At 32.1% G+C, this 22172-nt stretch overlaps 1 protein-coding gene and 1 pseudogene across 2 annotated transcripts; both read left to right on the forward strand.

The window, feature by feature from the left end:
- Positions 1-1052: 1052 nt before the first annotated feature.
- Positions 1053-5270, forward strand: LOC111275751 (uncharacterized; annotated as a pseudogene). The gene is made up of 3 exons (XR_002688387.2): positions 1053-1476; positions 2715-2879; positions 3079-5270. The product of XR_002688387.2 is annotated as an uncharacterized LOC111275751 (transcript).
- An 11854-nt stretch (positions 5271-17124) lies between these two features.
- LOC111275750 (indole-3-acetic acid-amido synthetase GH3.6-like) lies at positions 17125-19793 on the forward strand. Its single transcript, XM_022861265.2, has 3 exons — positions 17125-17589; positions 17935-18863; positions 18958-19793. The coding sequence occupies exons 1-3, from the start codon at positions 17267-17269 to the stop codon at positions 19542-19544; spliced, it is 1839 nt and encodes a 612-aa protein (XP_022717000.1). The 5' UTR covers positions 17125-17266; the 3' UTR covers positions 19545-19793.
- The last annotated feature ends 2379 nt before the right edge of the window (positions 19794-22172 follow it).

Genomic DNA, 22172 nt, shown 5'->3' on the forward strand with positions numbered 1-22172 from the left:
CATATTTGCATCAATAAAAAAGAAATCTATATACTTCTTTTCTTCTTAATAAAAGAAAGGGGTGCTATATTATTGCCCCTTTGTTATATATAAATAAACATCTGATTAAAGTTTCTTTTCTCTAGAGTTTTAAAAGAGTAGGACCATGAGGAGCCTGAAAAAGTAAGGGGTTTTTTTTTTTGAAGGGATCATGATGGAAATATGAAGAGGAGTGATTGGATGGACCTACTTGCTACATTCCCTTTCTTCTCCTGCCATCATTAATGTTTAGGGCCATCCCCCCATTTTTCTGTCAGATCCTGTTAATTATGGGAAAACCTAAACAGGAGCTGACCTTGGATTATCTCAGTTTCATTAGCACATAAGATTAAAGAGAAAATTGTTGTATGACAAGTTCTATGAATATAAAATAAGATTAATGTCATTAATGATCCTCAAATTATAATAAAATATTTTAATATAACATTTAAATATTAAAAATTTTTAATGTAATATTTGAATTATAAATCTATTAATTAATATAATACTTAAATGATTGGTTGTCTATAGTATCAGGAAATAAAATTTGAAAATTCTACAATTAGTTTATACATTTTTTTTCATTATCCATTAAATATAAATAAAGAAATTTCTTTTATCTAAGGGTATGGATCACCCACAACTCATTTTTCTAAGTCCAAGACATAGTCATCAACATGATCAAAACTGGCCTAAAAATCAACACTGGTTACAAGGAAAGCTCCATTTAGCAGTGTATGGGCTTGGAATCAGCAACTTTGGGTCCAAATTTTATGGTCATTTTCCGACATATGTTACAATTTTAGGTCCATTTAGCAATGCTTTGGGTTGAAATCAGCAGCCTTGGACCCATAATTTATGGTCTTTGGCCCACAATGATTACAATTTTAGGTCCATTTAGCAATTTTATGGGCTTGAAATCAGCACCTTTAGGTCCATATTTTTTATGGCCACTAGCTCACAATATTACAATTCTTGCATTGAGGAATCATATGGGCTTGGAACAGCATCCTTAGGTCCAAATTTGTAAAACTATGGGCTTATTAATCAAAGACCAAAACGACATCTCAACCAATTGGACCTATTTGCATCCAAAAATAATTGGCCCAATTTGACGTTTTGGTCACAAAAATGGAGATTAGCTAAAATGGCCGCGTCAGTAAAAATGGAAAATGCACTCTTTTCAGTTCAGGTCAGCCATGGATCTCCTTTGCAAAGCCAACTCCAACAACAGTTCTGACGATGAACCCGAACCCGCAAACCATCACCCTTCCTTTCTGCCCTTCAAAACGGCCCAAACTTGAATGCACATTTCCCACAATGAATCTTCAGAGGAGAGGAGAAACTCCGGTTCCTGGCAGATACGTATCCAAGAGGGAGCAAGCACTTCCCGGTTCCGTTTCCCAGGCTGTTGAACCAAACCCGAATCACCAGATCCTCATTTCACCACTCAGACAGGTAATTCTTGCTTTTACCTTTTTCTTTCTTCACCCAGGCTTTTAGCGGCCTTTTATTTATTAGTGACTTTTTTTTTTTTTGGTTTTTGTTTGTTTTGGGGGGTTTAAAGTTTCAATTTTGATGATTATTTAGTTGAAAACTAAGTAAAAGAGGAAATGGGTTGTCTTGTTAGTGATGAAATAATTAGTGTTTACAATTATAAGCTCACCTTTTGTTTTGTTTTGTTTTCTTTTTTTTTTTCAATTGGAGAAATTTGGGATTGAATTGGCGATGACCCATTTGATCAAATGCTTAAAGAGAAGTCTATGTGGCAAGAAAAAGTTAGAATTTTTCATGTAAAGTTGATTGCTGTTACTACCTTTTGGAAAGGAGGAGGCTGAGGCTCAATTGCCCTGCAATCTATTTTCTATTCCTTATATAATTCGATATTCTTATTCAAAGACTAGTGCTTTATTTTGAGTGTTGCCTATGTCTTGTGCCTGATCTATTTGATGGATCTTATATATATTTATATTTTGGGTATTAATATGATAATATCTTACTCATCTATTCTACGGCTTGATTTAGAATTGCTTGTGTTTTCTTTGTGTACACCCTTAAAAGATTGGAGCTTCAAAGAGGGTCTGGGAAGCGAAACGCAAATAGATATGAGCCCTTGAATGATAGAAAGAAAATTTTAACATGGTTTTGTTCCTGTGATTGGAATCTATCTGATGGAGGGTCTAGTCAAATCAGTGAGAGAGAGAGCTGCATTGTATGTAGGTGCTAGAGAGTTGCATATCTGTATCTTTGAGTGTTTTTGATGTCTAATCCAAGGACCAGAACAAGAATTTGTATAAGCCCTCGAATTATTGAAAGAAGTATTCAATAAATTCCAAATATTTGACCAGCTTATTGATTGTTATGATCATCTCCGTTTAGAGCAAAAATGGAAACAATAAAAACATTGAATATTCCTTTGTACATAAAATGAAATTTCAACAATTCATAGAACTCATGAATTGAAGCAAATTTATTCGTGTTTGCTTCCTTATCATGATCATGTGAAAAGGGGGCAAATCAGAATGTCTAAGACTGCTTGTTATCTTCTATAGTTTTATGGAATAGTGTCTATAACAGTAATGCTTATGCTAAGTTGATGTACTCATAAGCTGTTTACATGTGTCCATATTAACTTTTACTATAATCGTAGAAACCTGTCTCCTTTTCTAGCTGATACAGTAAATTCTTGTTCTCAGTTGTAGGAAGAATTTCAGTTTTGGATCTTCTGAATGATGTTCTGGCGTCAATGCAGCATAGATGAATGGGCTATATTCAACTAAGTCAATTTCCTGAGAAGCTGTCCGTAGCCCTGCATGACCATGCAAAAGCTGTTAATGCTGTTCATTGGTCACCAACTCAGGGTATGCTCTTATTTTTTAAAACTGTTGACTTTGTATTTTAATCTCTTCAGTTGCAAGGATGTTGTTTTAGTGCCTTTTTTTATTGGTCTAAACTTCTGAGTGCCACTTCAACTATTGAAACTCAAGTTTCGGTTCATATATCATTCTTATTGCATGTGCCACTGGCCTTATTGATCTGCTAATTGTAGTTAGTTTACAGCTCATCGACTTGCTTCTGCTGGGATGGATCAAACAATCTGCGTATGGAATGTACGGAGCAGAGATCAAAAGAAAGCTTGAATTAAGTGGTCACAACATGGGTTATTTGTACTTTCTTGTGGATGTGACGTTTCATCAAAGTTGATTGATGTTAAAAAGGGACTTGAAACACAGAATTTTAAAAAGGATCAGGTTGTTAGATTTATAAAATTCCTATCTAGACAACTCAAACCTGTTCCTTTTTGGGGGATTAAAGGGCAAACTCATATTGTGGGATCTTAGAACTGGCAAGGTGGTACATTATATATTCGAGGTCTGGATCCAATTCTTGATGTTGAATTCACCGTTGATGGGAAGCAATTTTTATCTTCCAGTGATGTTTCTGGGGGTAATGTCAGTGAAAATTCTATTACTTTGGGACATCTCTAGATGCATTCTGCTGTCTAATCAGGTTAGAGATGCCTTTCAACATCATTTAGTCTCCATTACTGAGATTTTTATGGTAAAACTATTTCCACCTCACATTGCCTCCTCTTAGTCTCATTCATCGTTCTCCTTTCTTTGTTGTTGCCGAAAGTTTAGCATATGGCTACCCTCCAACCTAAAAGTATAACCTTTTGCTATACTGTTTTTTTAGCATAGCTTCCTATTATGGTTGTTAACAGATCACTAACCAAAATGAATAGATACTTTAAAATATATTTTAAAGCAGTTTTATTTTAAAAAGAAGCAGCACAATGAAGGATGCATACTTATCTATTACTATGTTTTCAAGTTATTGGATCCTACTGTTTTAGGAATTGTCATTTCAGCATATATCTGTATAATATCAACATTTATTCCATTCCCTTTCCTTTATGCTTCAAACCGCCTTGTTTCCTTTTTTGACCAATGCTTTAAGGAGAACAGTGAAAGCATCTGCTGACTCAGTTAAGGGGGGCTAATAGCCCTTATATCTATGCTTTGCCCTAACCCAAATAGCACTTCTAGTTTAGATTTATAGGTCTTTTAATAATTTCTCAGCACAAATCACAAAAGCCTCGTAACTATAATTTGGGTTTGGTTACACCAAGTAAATCAACTAAAAAGAAAGAATTCTACTTTAGCAAGAGTTATCCACTTATCCTTAAACTATTGAACGGAGAGCCAGAGTTGCTGCATAGAAAACCTGTGCACAAACTTTAAGATAGTGTCTCTACAAACTTTGACAAATGAGCCATTGGCTTGTTTGTTGACTTGCCACTTAGCTTTGCTGTTCACGTTGGACGGTTCTAATAGAGTTGTTTGAATACTGCCTCTTGAGTTATACTTATCAACTTAAGCTAGGTTCAATTAGTTGCATGACTTTAGAATTTGACATGAGTCCTGTCATTAAAACACACATACATGCATAAAATTATTGCTTTTTGTATGGAAGAGAAAAAATGCATAATCAATCAACCATGTCAAAATATTATACCCGTGTAAGACTGTACGATTGATATTCCATCGGACTAAAGTCATGTTCTTCAATTTCTTGTGTCACTTCTATTCCCTTTTAAATATAAAAGGAGATGTAAGATATGGCTTAGACAGCTAGATGCTATTTTCTTGTCTTTGGAATATAGGTAATTAGACTTGTGTATAGAATATTAATGAATGCATAGAAGGTAACAACTTTGCTTATTCTGGTTTTGTTTCTGGTTTATGCGGAAGCCTACATTTGTCCTTGTGTTAGGTACCACCCATTTGATCCCTTTTTTGTGGCCCAATCTGGTGGAAATTATATTGCCATTTTCTCTTCAAGCTAGACAAGTATAAAAGGTATGAAAGCCACGGATAGTATCAGGATTTGCAGTTAAGTGCAATTTCAGCATGGATGGGAAGAAGCTTGTTTCTGGTTCCTCAGATGGTTCTATATACTTGTATAACTGTCGGTGGTTGTCAAGAAAATCAAGGCATACGAGTAACTGCTTCTTGCTGTTGGCACGGAGATGTTTCAGTGTTTGAGTGAGACAGCTTATTTATCCTTAATTCTAGGACAAGCAAAAGAATCTTGAAAATACAAATATGTATAAACCAACATCTTACTCTTTGTTCTTAATGTGTGGAAAAGCACAAGAGAAACAGAATCAAAATCATTGTCAATCACAGTATCTCAGTCGTTTCTGTCTAACTTTTGGTGGTTCTTTCCAACATGGTCTTACGTTTTTTCCTTTTTCTTGTAACCCTTCACCAAGAAAACAAGGCTGGTAGGCTACAGTCAAATAATCAATGCCAACGGTAACGTAATCTGTTGATAAAATATTGGATTTGAATTTTTAGTACTTTATTATTTTTTATTTCTATCACAACTTACAAGTAAATAATTGAACATCTAATACATAAAACAATAAGAAAAATTATATCATGAGAAAAATATCCAAAAAATTGCAGGGTGAGACATTGAATTATTTAATACTGATATTATTCCTTGACCATCCTTAAACTCACTTCATAAAAATGAATCCAGCATTTGTGACATTAATCTCTTTCATCTGAAATGCAAATGTTGGATTCAATTCAATTTTATTATTATTTTTTTTTATATAGAAAAAATCCGAAAATAGATAGGGTGATCAATCCCTTAAGTGAAGGTAAAATATACAGCACTTGACAGTCTAAATTAAATTGTTATAAGTCATATATTCGAGATAATCTCAACAAATGATCACGGGCAAAACTTGAATCCAAAATCTCTTTGTTAAAGAGAACAAATTTTAACCAATTGAACTTGATAATTTAATTCAATTTTAAGTTATCAAAATTACATTAAGACCAGAGTACCAAACAAAATCTGAAAATATTTTTGATCATTTTTTTTTAAATTTTGAAGAAAGATGGAAAGAAAAGGTAACAACACCCTTGAAGTTGTGGAAATTTGCTGCTGAATGTGGCTGTCTGGCAGTGGTGTAGCTGTTATTCACTGTCTAGGTACCACTAACCCATACCTACCATCATATAACAGGTAGAATTCATTTAAGAGTTTGATGGCTGTGGGGGCATATTCAAAGCTCTGCTTAATTTGTGTTCATCCACCTCCCACCCCTTGCATGAGAAATCAAGGGAGAGAGGAAATGAGAGGAAAGGAGGGGGGCCAAAAGCCAAAAATGATACTTAAACAAAAAGGCATAATTATTCAATTCCCTTTACAAAGTAGCCATGGGTGGTCAATTGCAAAGGAGGGGGAAAAGAAGGGGGGGGGGGGGGGACAAAGCACACCACCTCCCTTTTTAGATGCATTTGCAAAAATGGGTCCAATCAAAACCTTCCAACCTCCTACCGTCTTTCATCTACACATTACAAAAACGCAAACCATAAGTCAAAAAAAAAAAAAAGAGAAAATTATATTTATTTAATGAAAAAAATCCTAATTAAGCACTATCTAGACAAACCAACATTTTTCCAAGACATGCATGGTCCACAAACCACCTCTTAAAACTATGTCTATTGGCCAAAAAAAAAAAAAAAAAAACAAAAAACAAAACCAAAACCATGCCTAAAATTTATTGATATCCCATTTAAGTGAGGAACATAGTCATGTATCCTATCTGCCTATGTGCTTACTGTTTTTTTTTTTTTTTTTAATTTTATTTTTTCAACTTTGCATATGAATATGTTCCCCACTTTAACTGGTCTCCAAAGCCCTTGTTATCATCTCTCTCTAAAACCTCTATCTCTTCGTCCCAAAAGAACGATCGAAAAGAATGGACCAAACACAAGAAGCAAAGGGTGATGAAGCTTTGAGTATTTGCCCCTATTGCAAATGACTTCAATCATCATCTAAAAGAGATTTACTTTTTATTTTTGGTTTTTTAAGTACTTGTGGTCAAGCGGGTGTTCGCTCAATAACGGACCCCATTAGCTAGCCTAACCAGGGACAAGAAATGATGGGCTGAAAGGTTTTAACTAAGCAAATTGATCTCACTGGGATTGGACATTAAGTACTCCCCGACTTATACCCTCTCTCCAATATTTGTCTAAATCAACTTAATTCAAAATTACTTTGTAATCTAAACTAAATTAAATTGATTTATATAATTATTTTTAAAAAATAATATTCAATGATAAGGCATGTAAGACTTGGATTCTAACCCTGTCAATCTCCTTTTATATTGTAAGAATTTTGCCGATCAAAAAAAAAAAAAATTTAATTCTATCATCTATTCATAACGTAAATTTTAATAAAATAAGTGAGAAAACTGCACATACATACCATCTAAAATTGTATTTTAAAAAATGCTTTTGATTTAGGAAAACTAAAAATAAAACAAAGTAAATCTATAAGGAATCTAAAACTAATGTTAAACGATACGGAGAATTGTTGCCTTGGAATCAAAAACATTAAAAAATCCTAGCCAGTTAGTCTTATTCATTAGCTTTTGTTAAGATTTGGTTCATTAGCTTTTGTTAAGATTTGGGTTAAAATTCCTTTCTTTTTTTTACTTTTTTTTTCCTTGCCTTCCCTCATGATCCATCTTGTCATGGTTTTTTTTTTCAACTTTAGATTAATGTTTATCCTCTTCTACATGCTAGAGCTAGACCATAATCAAAACGTTCTGTCCCTTAAGTCTTCCAATCCAAGCCCCAAAAAGTGAGCCGACAAACTCATTTTATCAGAACCACCATGTGGTTTATGGCCACAACCCAAGTCGCCCGTTTGGTTGGTTCTTCCTTTTTTTAGCTTAGGAGGGAAAACTAAATAATTAATTATTAATTAAAGGAAACCCTTTTGCTTCATAAGAAAAATTAATTAATCAATTTGTCAAACCACCAATCATGATTTTTCTTAAATCCCATTTATTTTTCCTATTTAGGAAGGTATTCCTTATTAAGGTCTTTCTTTTTAAGCCACCAACTCATTCAACAAATTGCTGGCATGCACTTTATTTTTATTTTATTCCGATTTATATATTAATATATTTTTTTCATTTTTGTAGTATTCACCACAAACATGATCATAGTCCTATAACCCTTCAATTAAAACAAGAATTCTTTACAGTAATCATATTCTGAAAAGCTTTTGAACCAGATGTTTGATCATTGTCGCCATGTTTACCCCACAAATGTCTAGAACCTGAGTCCAGCTAGAATCCAAGTTGCTTTAGATTCTGTGTTTAATTCAAAAGAAAGATTTCATTTCAGCTTTTTGTGAAACTTTTTTCTTTCTGATAACAATACATTATGTTTTCAACAGTAATATATGTTTATATTCCTATGCCCTTGCAATTTTGCATGAACTTCTAGTCAACTAGATTTCATCCTGGTGCTGTTGGCATTTGCTTTAATTAACATATAAAGTAGTTTTCAAAGTTGAATGCTTGAGTAAACATGGCCACTGTTTTCTCTAATAGACAGAATCATTACTTACAGTGATGTACAATGGAGAAAAAAAGTGTTCCTCTAATTTCTTAATAGTATCAGTTAACCTTTTTATGTATGTTATAAAATTTCTATATATGTTGATAGATTCGATACCAATGTGATATATAATTCATAATGCATCTTATCGTTGATAGATAATCTCCCTAAATCATTTTATAAATACGATAACTTGGACTTATGTAAATAACATTTATGCAAATTACTTTTTAGCTAAACAACACATAAATCGAAATTTAGAAATTCGATATGTTCAGGTCAACAATCTTATTAAGGTTTGTGTATCAACTTTCTAAACCCATAATGCAAGGTATAGAGGCACTAAACAATTTGTTTAGGTTATCTTTCCACCAAAACAAAGCTAAAAGTGTGAGTGATTATAAATTTGATACTTAACATGTTACAAACTAACCATGATGTAACCCTAAACTCTCTTTTCCTCAAAATGTGAGTTTAGGGCAGTGACACAATAATTGGGGCATATCTCTCTTTTGCTGGTCACTGGTTCATATACAACACTAATAGCTCTAGATTCTTCCACCATATGTGGCTCTAGGATTGACTTGTAACAGAGACATGAACATTGTCCCCTAATTTTTGCGGCACTTGACCGACAAGAGTGCATGAGCAGTAAATACCAATTGAAGGTTAAACATCCCACTGCTCTAATGGGTAAAATAGCAACATCCATGAAAGTGAAACAAACAAGCAAAAAAAAAAAACCTCTGCCTAAAGCAAAAAGTTAGGGCAAACATTTTTTGATGTTAGGGAGGAGTCATGCACTTAGATAAAGACTTGACTTCCTCATGCCAATGCATGATATCTAGGAGTTTGGATTTTCTCTTGTTGGCAATCAACATTGTAAAATTTTTCGATTAGACCCTTGTTTTAGAAGTAGTGAGAGTGTACAATTTTTAAACTTGTAGTACATTAAATATAAATTATTTATTATTAGGTTCAATTTATATTATCGTGTGGATGTTTTAAAATGTTCATGTCAAAAGTAAAAAAATCATGTAAGACATTGTTTTTTTTTTTTTAAATAATTTTTAACATGTAGTTTTGGGTTAGTGGGGTTTTGATAGTTTCTTTTGAAAAGTGGAAACTCGATGCTCAATTTCACTTTTATACTATAATGGTGTTGTGAGTCATCGATCTTGTGCTTGTGCATGAAGTGGAGAACATGGCTATATCATTTTATCCATAAAGGTTTTTTTTTTTTTTTTTTTTCCTTTTGGGATCGTAAGGACATGTCCGGATTTGGAACTAATGCAAGTACCAACATTATTCGTAGCTATACAATGTTATTTCCAATTTTCATCTTCCTAAATATGATGATAGGTTTTTAGTGGTTGTCGGCAACCTTCATGTGACGGTAAGAGATATTAACGTACATGTTCTTCCAAAATTTGAGCAAAATAAGTAAAGAAAAAGAAAAGAAAGAAAGAAAGTAAAGGGAAAAAGCACTAAAAAGAGGAAAACATGAAGTCTTGTCATTTAACCTTATCATGCATGAAGTTGCTTCCCAATTAGAATGATATAACATCAATCTTTTAGGGCACAAACATTTAAAGGAGATGCACTTATGGTTCCTATATAGATACTATAATAGGATTATTATTCACTAATCGTCAATGATCAAGTGACCTAATTGTTGATTCTTTTGTTGTAAAGTACTAAAGTAAAAAAGTTTGAAATGACATTGCACATTTAAATTATATTGTGTAATACGATAACAGAAGATTAATGATTTTTTAACAATTTAAATTTCACCTTAACTATCGTTATTAATGTTCTAAGTTTAAATTCTTCTTTATTCCTTCTTGATTTATCCAAATGTACAAAAAAGGAATAAAGACACAAGTGAATGGAAAATTTTCAGTTTATACCACATTCACAAGCTTAACAACCATTTAACTTGCATTGCAATTGTTTTAAACTCCAATTGCAAAAAGCCCTTCAATTTTATCAGAATTGTACAGTGCGAAGGAGTTTCCTTTTGGTGCAATGCCACTTTTCTCACAAAAAAGAAACAATGGAGGTGAATACTACTAATCAAAATTTTGCCAATTAAATTTTGTAATTAATCCAAGTTTATTCCTTAATTTTCTTAAGCCGAAATTCAAATAATGAGAATCTTGAATATAGACATGTAGAAAATCATATGTGGGGGCATTGAAAACTTTGAGATGATACACACAAAAGCAAGCACTGTGATGAAAAACCTTTAAGAAAGGCACCATATATATCTTTTTCCTGCTTTTAGCATATGTCTTCAAAACCCTCATTATTTTGCTACTTGACTAGTTATCTGTCATCCTGAAGAAGATAAAAAGGAATACCACAGAAAATAATTCTACAAGGTAAGGCAGGCAACCAAAATTGATAAAGAAGTTGGATGGTCTTATAGTACTCCATTATTGCTTGAATTGGGAGCTGAGCTTTGCCTTCCTATAGGCAATACTAAAGACAAAAAAATTAATTACCATGTAAAACCATGATTTCATTTTGGACAACGAGAAATATTTTTTTATTTGTTAAAATTTTATGCATATATATCATCTCGTAAGATACAGATATATAACAAAAAAAATTGAACTTAATACTTGTATAATTTCGTTCCAGATTGATCATATCGGTCTCTTTCTTTCGCCAGCTTCAAACCCTAGCAATCAAGTTATATTAAATCCATTATTAAGTACTATTACATTGATATAAAAAGAAGAGAAATTATACAAGCTCCAACGACCTTTTGAAGTGTCAAAGGAAGGAGACGATGATACATCCATAACCTTAAAAACTAAAAGAAAGCTGCATGTGATTATCTAATAGTTTAACATTAACCTTTGATTTTGAATCTTTTCGACAGCCAATTAACATCGAGTAATGCCTCGATTCGTACTTTGCTTAATCATCGTAACTAATTAATTTAACTCCAAAGAGCAAAATGTATGTACACGTTAAGGCGCAAGATCCTGCCTTAACGATGCAGTGATGATTCTTCCCTTTGTGGATCTGACAAAAATGTACATGTCTCCTCCATTGTTGTTGAACTGTCAAATGGCAGCAATTTTCTACCCGTTCCCACGACCTAAATGCATGCCGACATGATATTAGGGACCACATTATTGGTTTCCCTAAACCCAATTATGCTTTAGTTTTGTTTGAAAAAATCTAGGTTACAAAATGTCCAATAAAATGCACCAAAAATCTATGACTTTTGTTTAGTATTTTATTTTCATCTATGATCTTTAAAACTTGATTTTTGTATCTACTATCTTTTTAAAATATTCTAAATTTTATAAATTCCGCCAAATCACTATTACAAATTTAACAAAATATGTTATATCAACGCTATGTAAAAGTTCATATATCATATATTTTTCGTAAAAAAATCAAAGAGGCTTTTATCTTTTTTTTACGCAAATGTGACATTTACATGGATATACATTTGGTTCTAAGACGGTATATGTTTTCAAATTTTAATGACAATTGATGAATTTGATGAATTTGAAATATTTTTAAAAGTTATGGATATAAAATTTGAGGTGTCAAAGTTGTGAATGGACATAAAATATTGCTCAAAGATCATAGACTTGTGGTTCAATTTATGAATATATATATATATATATTTTATGTGTTGCTTGGCTGGAATTTGCTAACAAAAACTATATATATGGAATTCTCCCTCTACATTCACTACCCTACATGTTTTAGAGCTATGATTGATCAAATCTCAACCACTGTGTGAGATTGAAGAGAATATATATATATATATATATATATATATATATATATATATATATAACACCTTTTTAGCAACTTCATTTCACGTGATCTTCTATGTGATTTTGTGGTTTAATTATGTATCTTTGATAATTATAATTAACTAAATGCATGCATGAAATTATGTTTAACAAGCTTTATGCTCGATTTAACCAATCTTAGTCGTTATAAATCATAATAAATAATAATAAAATGTTATCAAATTTGTAATTTAAAAATATAATTAACAATCATGCTTATTTTCGTCAATTAAAAATTTTTTCACATTTGTACTTTTATATATTATTATAGATATAAATTATAACTAATTTTTAACACCAAATTCTTTTCTTTTTTCATTTTTTCATGCAAAACCAATTATATACGTTGAAATTTTATGTAAAAATAAACGGTAGAAAGATGGGATAATGGGATACAAGTGAGAAGAGCAAGGACTGGATATGGTTTTTTGTACTTTATATTTTTCTTTTGACTTGCAATACATTTTTTTTTAGATATAATTTTTCCCATAGTATTAATTATATCCTCTTCCCACCCAATTTTAATTTCTTAAAAATTTTTCTCGAGATGTTAAAAACAAATAGAAAATAAAATAAAAATATCAATTTTGATGAAATGTCAACGGTCCAAGATTTGCATTACTGTCTCTGTCTCCCACACTCACCACACTTCCCCCTATTGCTCACACATTCTCTCTTACCCCCAAAAAAACAATTTAACATTACATTCCCCCAAAGCCCCTCTCCCTTCACCCCTCACCAAGCACTATGCACCCCACTTGGCTCGGGTCCTACCTGCTTTGGTGCACTCAATTTCTCCCCCCTACCAAGCATAGAGGTCCCACTTTTTTTTTCATCTTCGTCAAAAATAAAGTTTAATTTAATTTATAATGTTTATTTATTGTATTTGATGATTTTTTATCATCGGATAATGTTTCGGGGCAGTCCATTTGACCGGTCAACGAAGCCGGGTTTTTCCCACGTCGGATTTGCTGCAGTGGCCAAAAGGCCAAAAGGGCGTGGACAAGTGGTGGCAAGAGTAGGGCTCATACACGTGGCAAAAGTGTAGACATCCTTGGTGGAGGGTAATGTGATGATGTGGCAATGACATAAACTTGGTAACCCTTTTCCCAACAAGTTCTCTTGAATTATGGGGTATGATATGGTGTGTGAAACTTTCGGTGGCCATACACTAACATGGCGATTTGTTTTTTTCCTCTTAAATCGCCGATTATCATCAATTCTTATTTCGTCTGGATCATCTAAATTTATGTAATTTCTTGTTTTTATATATACGTCATATATACTTGGAGGGTATGAATTTTATAAGAAAAAAGGGTAATGTGGTAAGAATATCTTTAGAAAACTGGTGAGACAACATTAAAGCCATGTTTTAACATAAATAGTTAGCATCAAATATCATTAGTTGGCATTCCATGAATCTGTTCCATGATTCCATGAAGAATAAATTCATTTATTATTCATGATATAGATATATATATATATATTATGAACAACTCACATTTATTTTACTTGTAATTTTCTTTCCATGAATTCAATTCCGATACTTATATTTGGAATGAATTATAAAAAATTGTGATCAAATAAAAAAATTAACAAATTTATTAAAAAATATATTACATGATTAATATGCTATTTAACGATGTCAATTAATGATGGTTAACTCAAGTGGCACTTTGTCTACGATGTTTGACATTTGGGTACATTGCTTGTGTTATATATATTTTGTATTTGACCTAAAAAACGAAAGATAGTTCTGGATATACGTTAGGTATCAAATGCAAGGACAAATGGGTTATACTAAGTTCAAAGTAGTATAATTTTCTTGGTGTTCTTGAGCACCCTTTATCATCAAATTAGCTAGAACATCCTTGTCAAAGTGATATTGTGAAAAGCAAGTGAAACAAATAAGCTTTTCAAGAAAACTTATGCAAGATTTCATTGTCAAAGATTGTTAGTGAGATTTCGATTTGAAAAAACTCTCGTACGAAATTTTTATCATTAGCTGTCCCCTTTCGATGGATTTTAACATAGTAAGTAAAGATGTGAGAAACTAATGGACCTCTCATATGTTGATTGCCTTTTGTCGATGTACATTTAATGCAATGAAATATGCATAAGATCGGCCAAACAATGCTGCAAATGTTTTGCTCAACTCATTGTAGTTTTTATGCTAAAGGTTTCAAAGTGATCGAATTTGGACACATAAGATATGACAGAATATGAAATTAAGTTTTGACAAAAATTTTAAGTTGAGTGATACTACGAAAACATTAGTCTATCGAACCTAATTAAAAAATTTGACATTAACCCTTTCATTTGGCCAATCCCTAAAGACAAAATCTATTGAAGGCAAAGTGATGTAAGAATGGGAAAGTGATGGATAAGCATGATTCACATTATCCACGGTCAAGTACCCACCTTTTTGGAAGTATCTACTCTTCGTTTCACATATAGCAAAAACTTAAAACCCAAACCTTTCAATTCTTAATCATTTTTTTCAAAACTTTAAGTCTAACTTTAATTAAGCTCGATTAATCTTCACAAGTTAGGTTGAAAATATTTCTCATAATATCTTGGTGTTTTCTTTAAATTATTTTAAAAGATCTTTTGATGAAACCCTAGCAATTAAGACATGCCTTCTTAATACATTACAAAAAAAAAAAAAAAAAAAGAAAGTCATGGCAATATTGGTGCAAAATTTAGTTATGTGTCTATTCTCACACCCCACATGCATTCTTGGTTAGTTTATCAAGTTTTTCCCCGCTTTCCAAGCTTACGAGCTAATAACTATTTTTTTTGTTATTTTCTATCTTATAGTTATCTTTATTCACATACAATAGTAAAATAACTAAATATCAAACTACTTAGACTCCGTTTGATAAATACTTTTACTTTATTGTGGTATAATTACAAAAAATAGAGAATGAAAAAAAAAATAAAAAAATAAAAGAAAATTAGTAAAAAGTAAAAAAAAAAATTACCAAATGGAGCCTTAAGTAGTAACTCTATTTTTTTAAACTAATTTTGGACTCTTAATAATATACTATCAATGCCTCTCTCATGTACGAGATATATATTATATATTATAATAGATGGCTACGTACCTAAATATCAAGTCAAAGTCCTATGAAACTGCCCATGGTCCACAATGAGGGGCCATACATTCAAAGTCATATGAATTATGTTTTCATCAATAATCAAGATTTCATAAATGCTACATTGTAGTCAATACCTATATCTTATTTATGGAACCCTTGACTTATGTATTAAATGTATTTTTATTTCATAAATGTACATCAAAGACCACAACTATGTTATACTATCTTTTAAAAATTATTTGTTTAGTTAATATAATTATATTACTTTCAAAATTTTATAAATGAATTTTTTTATATATTTAAAATTATCAAAAATTAAATTATAATCAGTAATATCTAATAAGCATAAGCTTTAGTTAAAATTCTTATTCAATTGAAAATTATAATAAAATATCCTAATTTATTGATATCTGACGTGAATTATGCATAAAAAATAATTAATATATCGAAATTTAATTCATAAAGAGAATATGACAATTTAAATTCAATTTGTACTCTAATTTCATTTCAATTTTATTATTTGAGTTAATCCCAAATACACGAAATCTGAAAAAGGGAAAATGCTAACTTAAAAGTGAATTTCGAAAATACCCATATTATACCAACATATGTTGGGTATAATAGTATAGAAGCCGAGTGTTTGCCGATGGAATGAATTGTGAAGCCGATCCTAGCGAAAATAAACTACGTGAAGAAACTAAACTCGCATTCGTACACGTGTCAACTTATCAAGTTTGGCAGCCAGCTGGCTGGTCCCACTTGGATTCTTCAACAAGAAACGCCGTTTTTCAGTCACCGGGAAATGCAAGTCAAAAAATTAAAAATAAAATTTAACTAATCAAGGAAATGGCTGTCGGTATTTTGTGAGACAGCTTGTAACCGGTGATTTTACTGCGCGTTTACCGGACACTGCCAGTCAACCTCTTCTGCCCGGATAAAATTTTTTTTCCTTCTTTACATTTTAAAGTACTCTTTTATGAAATGTACTTAGAACATACATTGATAATGTGTGTTTTTAGTACAAAATATTTATAAAATATAAAAATTATTATATCAAAAAAATTTTAATATATTAAATATAAAACATGCTTTTTTAAAAAAAATTTTGCTAAATTTACATATTTTTTATTAAAATTTTAAATAAAATCATTTTTATATTTTTTATATTATTTTTTATGTATCATTATATTATATTTAAATTATCATATTTAATTTAAGAATATGAGTCTTGAATTTTTTTTCTCACTAAATTAATTATGTATTTTAAAAATTTTAGAAATGTGATATTTATTCAAATAAATTAAACTTTTTTATAAATTAAATTGTGAATAGTACTCTTGAAATAAAAGAATAAAAAGCAAAGTATTTGTTTTAAAACGATAAAATGAGGTGATAAATGAGATTTTGGTGTGCCAATGGAATTGGTCAATTAGGGATAAAACTTGATGGCAAGTCATTTCAATTGTGGAATTTTAAATGTTTTATTTTTTTATTATTAATTTAAGCATAGGGGATTTGACCAAAAACTTAAAAAAAAAAAAAAAAAAACACATGTAAATTTTCTTTTTCTTGAAGACATGCTAGAAAATGGGAAAATATCGATAAATGGAAAAAGATGAATTGACATTTATGCCCTTCCTTATACTAGTAATTGTTTACTCTCCTCAATGTATAGAAATTAAGCTGAGTCAGCTTCATTTCTCCCTCTATATATACCCAACTCCTTTCTTCTTTCTCCTTCACACCAAAACCAAAACCAAAGACTCCATCTTTTCTAAATCAAAACCTCTCTTTTCTCTCTTTCTTTGCTGTTAAAAGGCTTAAAACCCATTTTTGAAAGCTTTTTTTCTGGTTCAAAGGTGCAAAAACAAAAACCAGAAACATGCCAGAAGCACCAAAGAACACACAAAAGCCAACAGATTACAACCTGGAATTGAAGAACAAGAAAACCCTTCAGTTCATTGAAGATGTGACTTCAAACGCTGATGAAGTTCAAAAGAAAGTCCTGGAAGAGATCCTTTCACGCAATGCTCATGTTGAGTACTTGCAAAGACATGGCCTCAATGGTCACACTGATCGAGAAACTTTCAAAAAAATTATGCCCGTCATCAACTATGAGAATATCCAGCCTGATATTGACCGTATTGCCAATGGTGACACCTCTCCAATCCTTTGTTCCAAGCCCATTTCTGAGTTCTTGACAAGGTCAGGATATGAAAATGAAGCAACCCTTTTTTTTACATGTGAAATTTGATTTCTTCTTTAACTTTCCTGTTTTTACTTCCTCTGCTCCAAGGCCTTTTCAAAGTTCCTGTTTTTCATGTAAAACAATGATTTTTTTGACTTTTCAGCTGTTTTTGGCTTAAAGAAGAAAAAAAACATGATGACTGTTCCTGTTGTGGAGTCCTATGGACACCTACAACAGTTACAATTGTTAAACTTGATTATATATACCACTTAACTGTCATAATAGTCAGTAAAATTTCTGGCTTGTTTGGTTTCTTTTAGTTGGTTTTGGCTAAATGGGTAGTTTTGGTTTGTTCTTTTCAGCTCTGGGACATCAGGTGGAGAGAGAAAGTTGATGCCAACAATTGAAGAGGAGTTAGGGAGGAGGTCACTGCTCTATAGCCTATTGATGCCTGTTATGAGCCAATTTGTTCCTGGTCTAGACGAAGGCAAAGGAATGTACTTTTTGTTTATAAAATCCGAGGCTAAGACACCTGGTGGCCTTGTGGCACGCCCAGTTCTCACTAGCTACTACAAAAGTAGCCATTTCAAAAATAGGCCATATGACCCTTACACAAACTACACTAGCCCAAATGAAACCATTCTTTGTCCTGATTCTTACCAAAGCATGTATTCTCAATTGCTTTGTGGACTTTGCCAACACAAAGAAGTTCTCAGGGTTGGTGCTGTTTTTGCCTCTGGCTTCATTAGGGCCATCAGGTTTCTTGAAAAACGTTGGCCTTTCCTTTGCAATGATATTAGAACTGGAACCATTGATGCCCAAATCACTGACCAATCTGTCAGAGAGGCTGTCATGAAAATCCTGAAACCTGATCCTAAACTAGCTGATTTTATTGAGGCTGAGTGTAGCAAAGATTCATGGCAAGGGATCATAACAAGGTTATGGCCTAATACAAAGTATGTGGATGTGATTGTGACAGGGACCATGTCACAGTATATTCCCACTCTTGATTACTATAGCAATAGCCTCCCTCTTGTCTGCACCATGTATGCATCTAGTGAATGCTATTTTGGGGTCAACTTGAAGCCTCTTTGCAAGCCAAGTGAAGTTTCCTATACTCTCATTCCCACCATGGCCTACTTTGAATTCTTGCCAGTTCACAGAAACAATGGGGTCACTAATTCTATTTCTGTGCGTAAATCTCTCAATGAGAAAGAACAACAAGAATTGGTTAACCTTGTTGATGTTAAGCTTGGCCAAGAGTATGAGCTTGTTGTCACCACTTATGCAGGTGAGTTTTTAGATACATCAACTTAACATTTTAAGAATTATGGTATAGTTTCACTTGTCTATATATACTGACTGTTAAAACTAATATTTTGCAGGACTTTACCGTTACAGAGTTGGTGATGTGCTAAGGGTAGCAGGGTTCAAGAACAAGGCACCGCAATTCAATTTCGTATGCAGAAAAAATGTGGTTTTGAGCATTGATTCAGATAAGACTGATGAGGTTGAACTTCAAAATGCTGTCAAGAATGCAGTGAACCATTTGCTGCCATTTGATGCAACATTGGCTGAGTATACTAGTTTTGGAGATACCACTACAATTCCCGGCCACTATGTGCTCTACTGGGAACTTAGCCTCAATGGTACCACCCCAATTCCTCCCTCAGTTTTTGAAGACTGTTGCTTGACCATTGAAGAGTCCCTCAACAGTGTGTACCGCCAAGGGCGTGTATGTGACAAATCAATTGGACCTCTTGAGATCAAGATTGTTGAACCAGGGACATTTGACAAGCTGATGGACTATGCCATTAGCTTAGGTGCTTCAATTAACCAGTACAAGACTCCAAGATGTGTGAAATTTGCTCCCATTGTTGAACTTTTGAACTCAAGGGCTGTGTCCAGTTACTTCAGTCCCAAATGTCCCAAATGGTTGCCTGGCCACAAGCAATGGAGCAACAAGAATTAAGGGAAATGACGGGGACTTCTCTTAATTTGTAGCTTTCCATGGAAGTTCACAGGAACTGTTTTTGTGATCATCTTAGGAAAAAGTTAAATGGACCCATTCTACGTTACCCCCCACCCCTCTCATGTTTTTATGTTTCTTTTTCTTTCAACTTCTTTATGCATAGGGACTTTTGATTTAGCCATGTACAAAAACAGTTCGTGCTTCAAGGAAAGATCTTCCAAAAAAACAAAAGAATTCTCTTTTTCTTTAGCTGTTTTATCTTTTGATAATCATCACATTTCATGGGAATTTGGTTCTTAATTCCAGCCAGGAATCCTGCCCACTGAAGTCTCATGGCACACATTTACTAAAACGGCAAACAAGAAAGACTAATAACCATAAACACCTTTCTTTTTCCATTATTTTCAAGAAAAAGCACACCAACTTTTTCCATTGTGTTTATCCATTAACTCTAGTAATTATAAAGTAAACAACTGTTTTTGAATGTTCAAATGACCAATAAAACTACAAACTGAAAAGTTCATGGCCCATCTCTGGAATCTAATACCTACGCAAACCAACTGTAGTACCCTATAGTTATAATTAAAGAAACAATGATACCCTTTTTTATCTTAAAATAAAAAAAACACAATGATACCCTTTTTAAGTGGAGTAAAGAGAATCCAAATCCCTGTCAAAAGATGATAGCAGCTTTTGATGAAAGACCTTATTAGCATCAATTTACATGCATGCTTCTTGAAGATTAGGCTTAGATTTAGAATTTGTTCTCTTAAATTCAATATTTCATCACATCAGATCACCTGATCACCTCTCATTAACATTTTTTTAACCCCCATTCATTAGCTGAGACTGAGATAGTTTACAAGAAATCATCTTCAAGAATAAAGGGTTTTCTCTCAACCTCCAACTCCCCCCCCCCCTCCGTTTTCAATATTTTATTGTATATATCCATGATATTTTGCTATGAAGCGAAAGTTTTGAAGATATTTATTTAAAAGGAATGTGAAAAAATTCAATGTTATATTAAAACAAAGTAAATGTAAGCCAACTGTGTGAGAGTGTGTCACTTGGCCCCTACAATGCTGTTTCAGTACATAAAATTGGCCAGGAATTCATACAACATGGTCCAGAAAAAAAAAAATCAAAAGACAAGAACTGTTTATCAGGAACCAACTTTTGTTTTAAAGTGTACAGGGAGAGATAAGGTAGAATCAGAGGTTGTTCCCTTTTCGAGTGCCATTGTCTGAGAAAACAAACAAAAGTAGTTTTGTTTTTTCAGAGAACAATTTGAGGATCCAGACAGACAATTATAGCAGTCACCAGACATTAACCCAGAAAAAAAAAAAGACAATTCCCAGAGACTTTTTTTTTTTCACTTTTCACATAAAATCCATTTTTTTCTAAAAATTAAGAAATAAAGGAATTGAAAGTGAATGAAGAGGAGATAAGGCCTTTCTCTTTTTTGTGTCTGCTGGTTTATTGTTGTGGTGCAAGGCACTGTTGCCATGTTCATAATGTGTTGAAATATCCCATAATTTCTTCACAGTTTTTTTTTTTCTTTTGATGAGCACCATTGCTCAAGATTTCTCCACACCAAAATCCCACCAATATATATATATATACTATTTACTCATGTTATTTCAGATGTGAAAGAGTGCATTAAAATTGCTTTAGGATTTGATTGTGGGTAGTAACAATAAATGTGGGAATTTTCTAGTAGAATGTAGGCTTTCTTTTTTATTATGGGTTTTCCTTATGACACATTAAGGTCGCAATCACTTTGTCAACTCAACAAAATATGGTGGTTTTCTTTCTTCAATGTACAATAGATGATGATCTGTTGATGTTGAAGTTTCTATTAGAAAATGAAGGCATTTGTAGGTCTTAGCTGGACCTCTGCTTAAAAAAAAACTTGTGAGATTAGGTTTTCTTACATAAATTAAAGGGAAAGTTATATGGCTATTAATTTAATGCATGGTAACTCTATTTCAGCAAGATAAGAGTTATGACAAAGTCAATTAAAGGAGAGAAACAAGCCTAACTTGGAAGAAATTGATCGCAATTTTACATATTTTATTCCCAACTGTTTTTCTATAACTTGATTAAAATAAGATGATAGAATATAGTAGATGCATGTGCTTTGATTAGCTGAATTGGGCAAAGATTGTGACCTTGGGAAAGAACCAAGTGTCACATAAAGCTAAAACCGTTGGTTGAAGTCTATACCAAAAATTACCCGTAACTTAGATGTATATATGTTATATTTGATGTATATGATAGGATGATAATTATTTTATAGTATGTTTGGTTTTCATCTAATGAAATTGATATGATTCCAGGAAAAATTAATTATCATCTTGATTAAATATTTTTAAGTGGAGAGAATTATTTATAATTTATAGGATTAAACTTATATGTTTAATTATATTCTTAAAAATTACATTAATAATTTAAATTATATAAACTTTGAAGAAAAATAATTTTAACAAATAAATAAATTATCATATTTTAATTCATGTATACTTCAAATATAAAATAAAATAATATTATTTTATCTAATCCCATTTATAATATCATTTTGTCTTATTTTATGTTATCATAATTTTATGCATCAAATACATTTTAAAC

The sequence above is a fragment of the Durio zibethinus genome, chromosome 25 (assembly GCF_047325235.1).
Source record: "Durio zibethinus cultivar Kanyao isolate XHJ-2024 chromosome 25, ASM4732523v1, whole genome shotgun sequence".
Lineage (NCBI taxonomy): Eukaryota > Viridiplantae > Streptophyta > Magnoliopsida > Malvales > Malvaceae > Durio > Durio zibethinus.

Excerpts from the sequence above, each read along its gene's own strand:
- LOC111275750 (XM_022861265.2), top strand. The coding sequence starts at position 17,267 with ATGCCAGAAGCACCAAAGAACACACAAAAGCCAACAGATTACAACCTG. Across the intron at positions 17,590-17,934 it reads ATTTCTGAGTTCTTGACAAG|CTCTGGGACATCAGGTGGAG; the intron begins GTCAGGATATGA and ends TGTTCTTTTCAG. Across the intron at positions 18,864-18,957 it reads TGTTGTCACCACTTATGCAG|GACTTTACCGTTACAGAGTT; the intron begins GTGAGTTTTTAG and ends AATATTTTGCAG.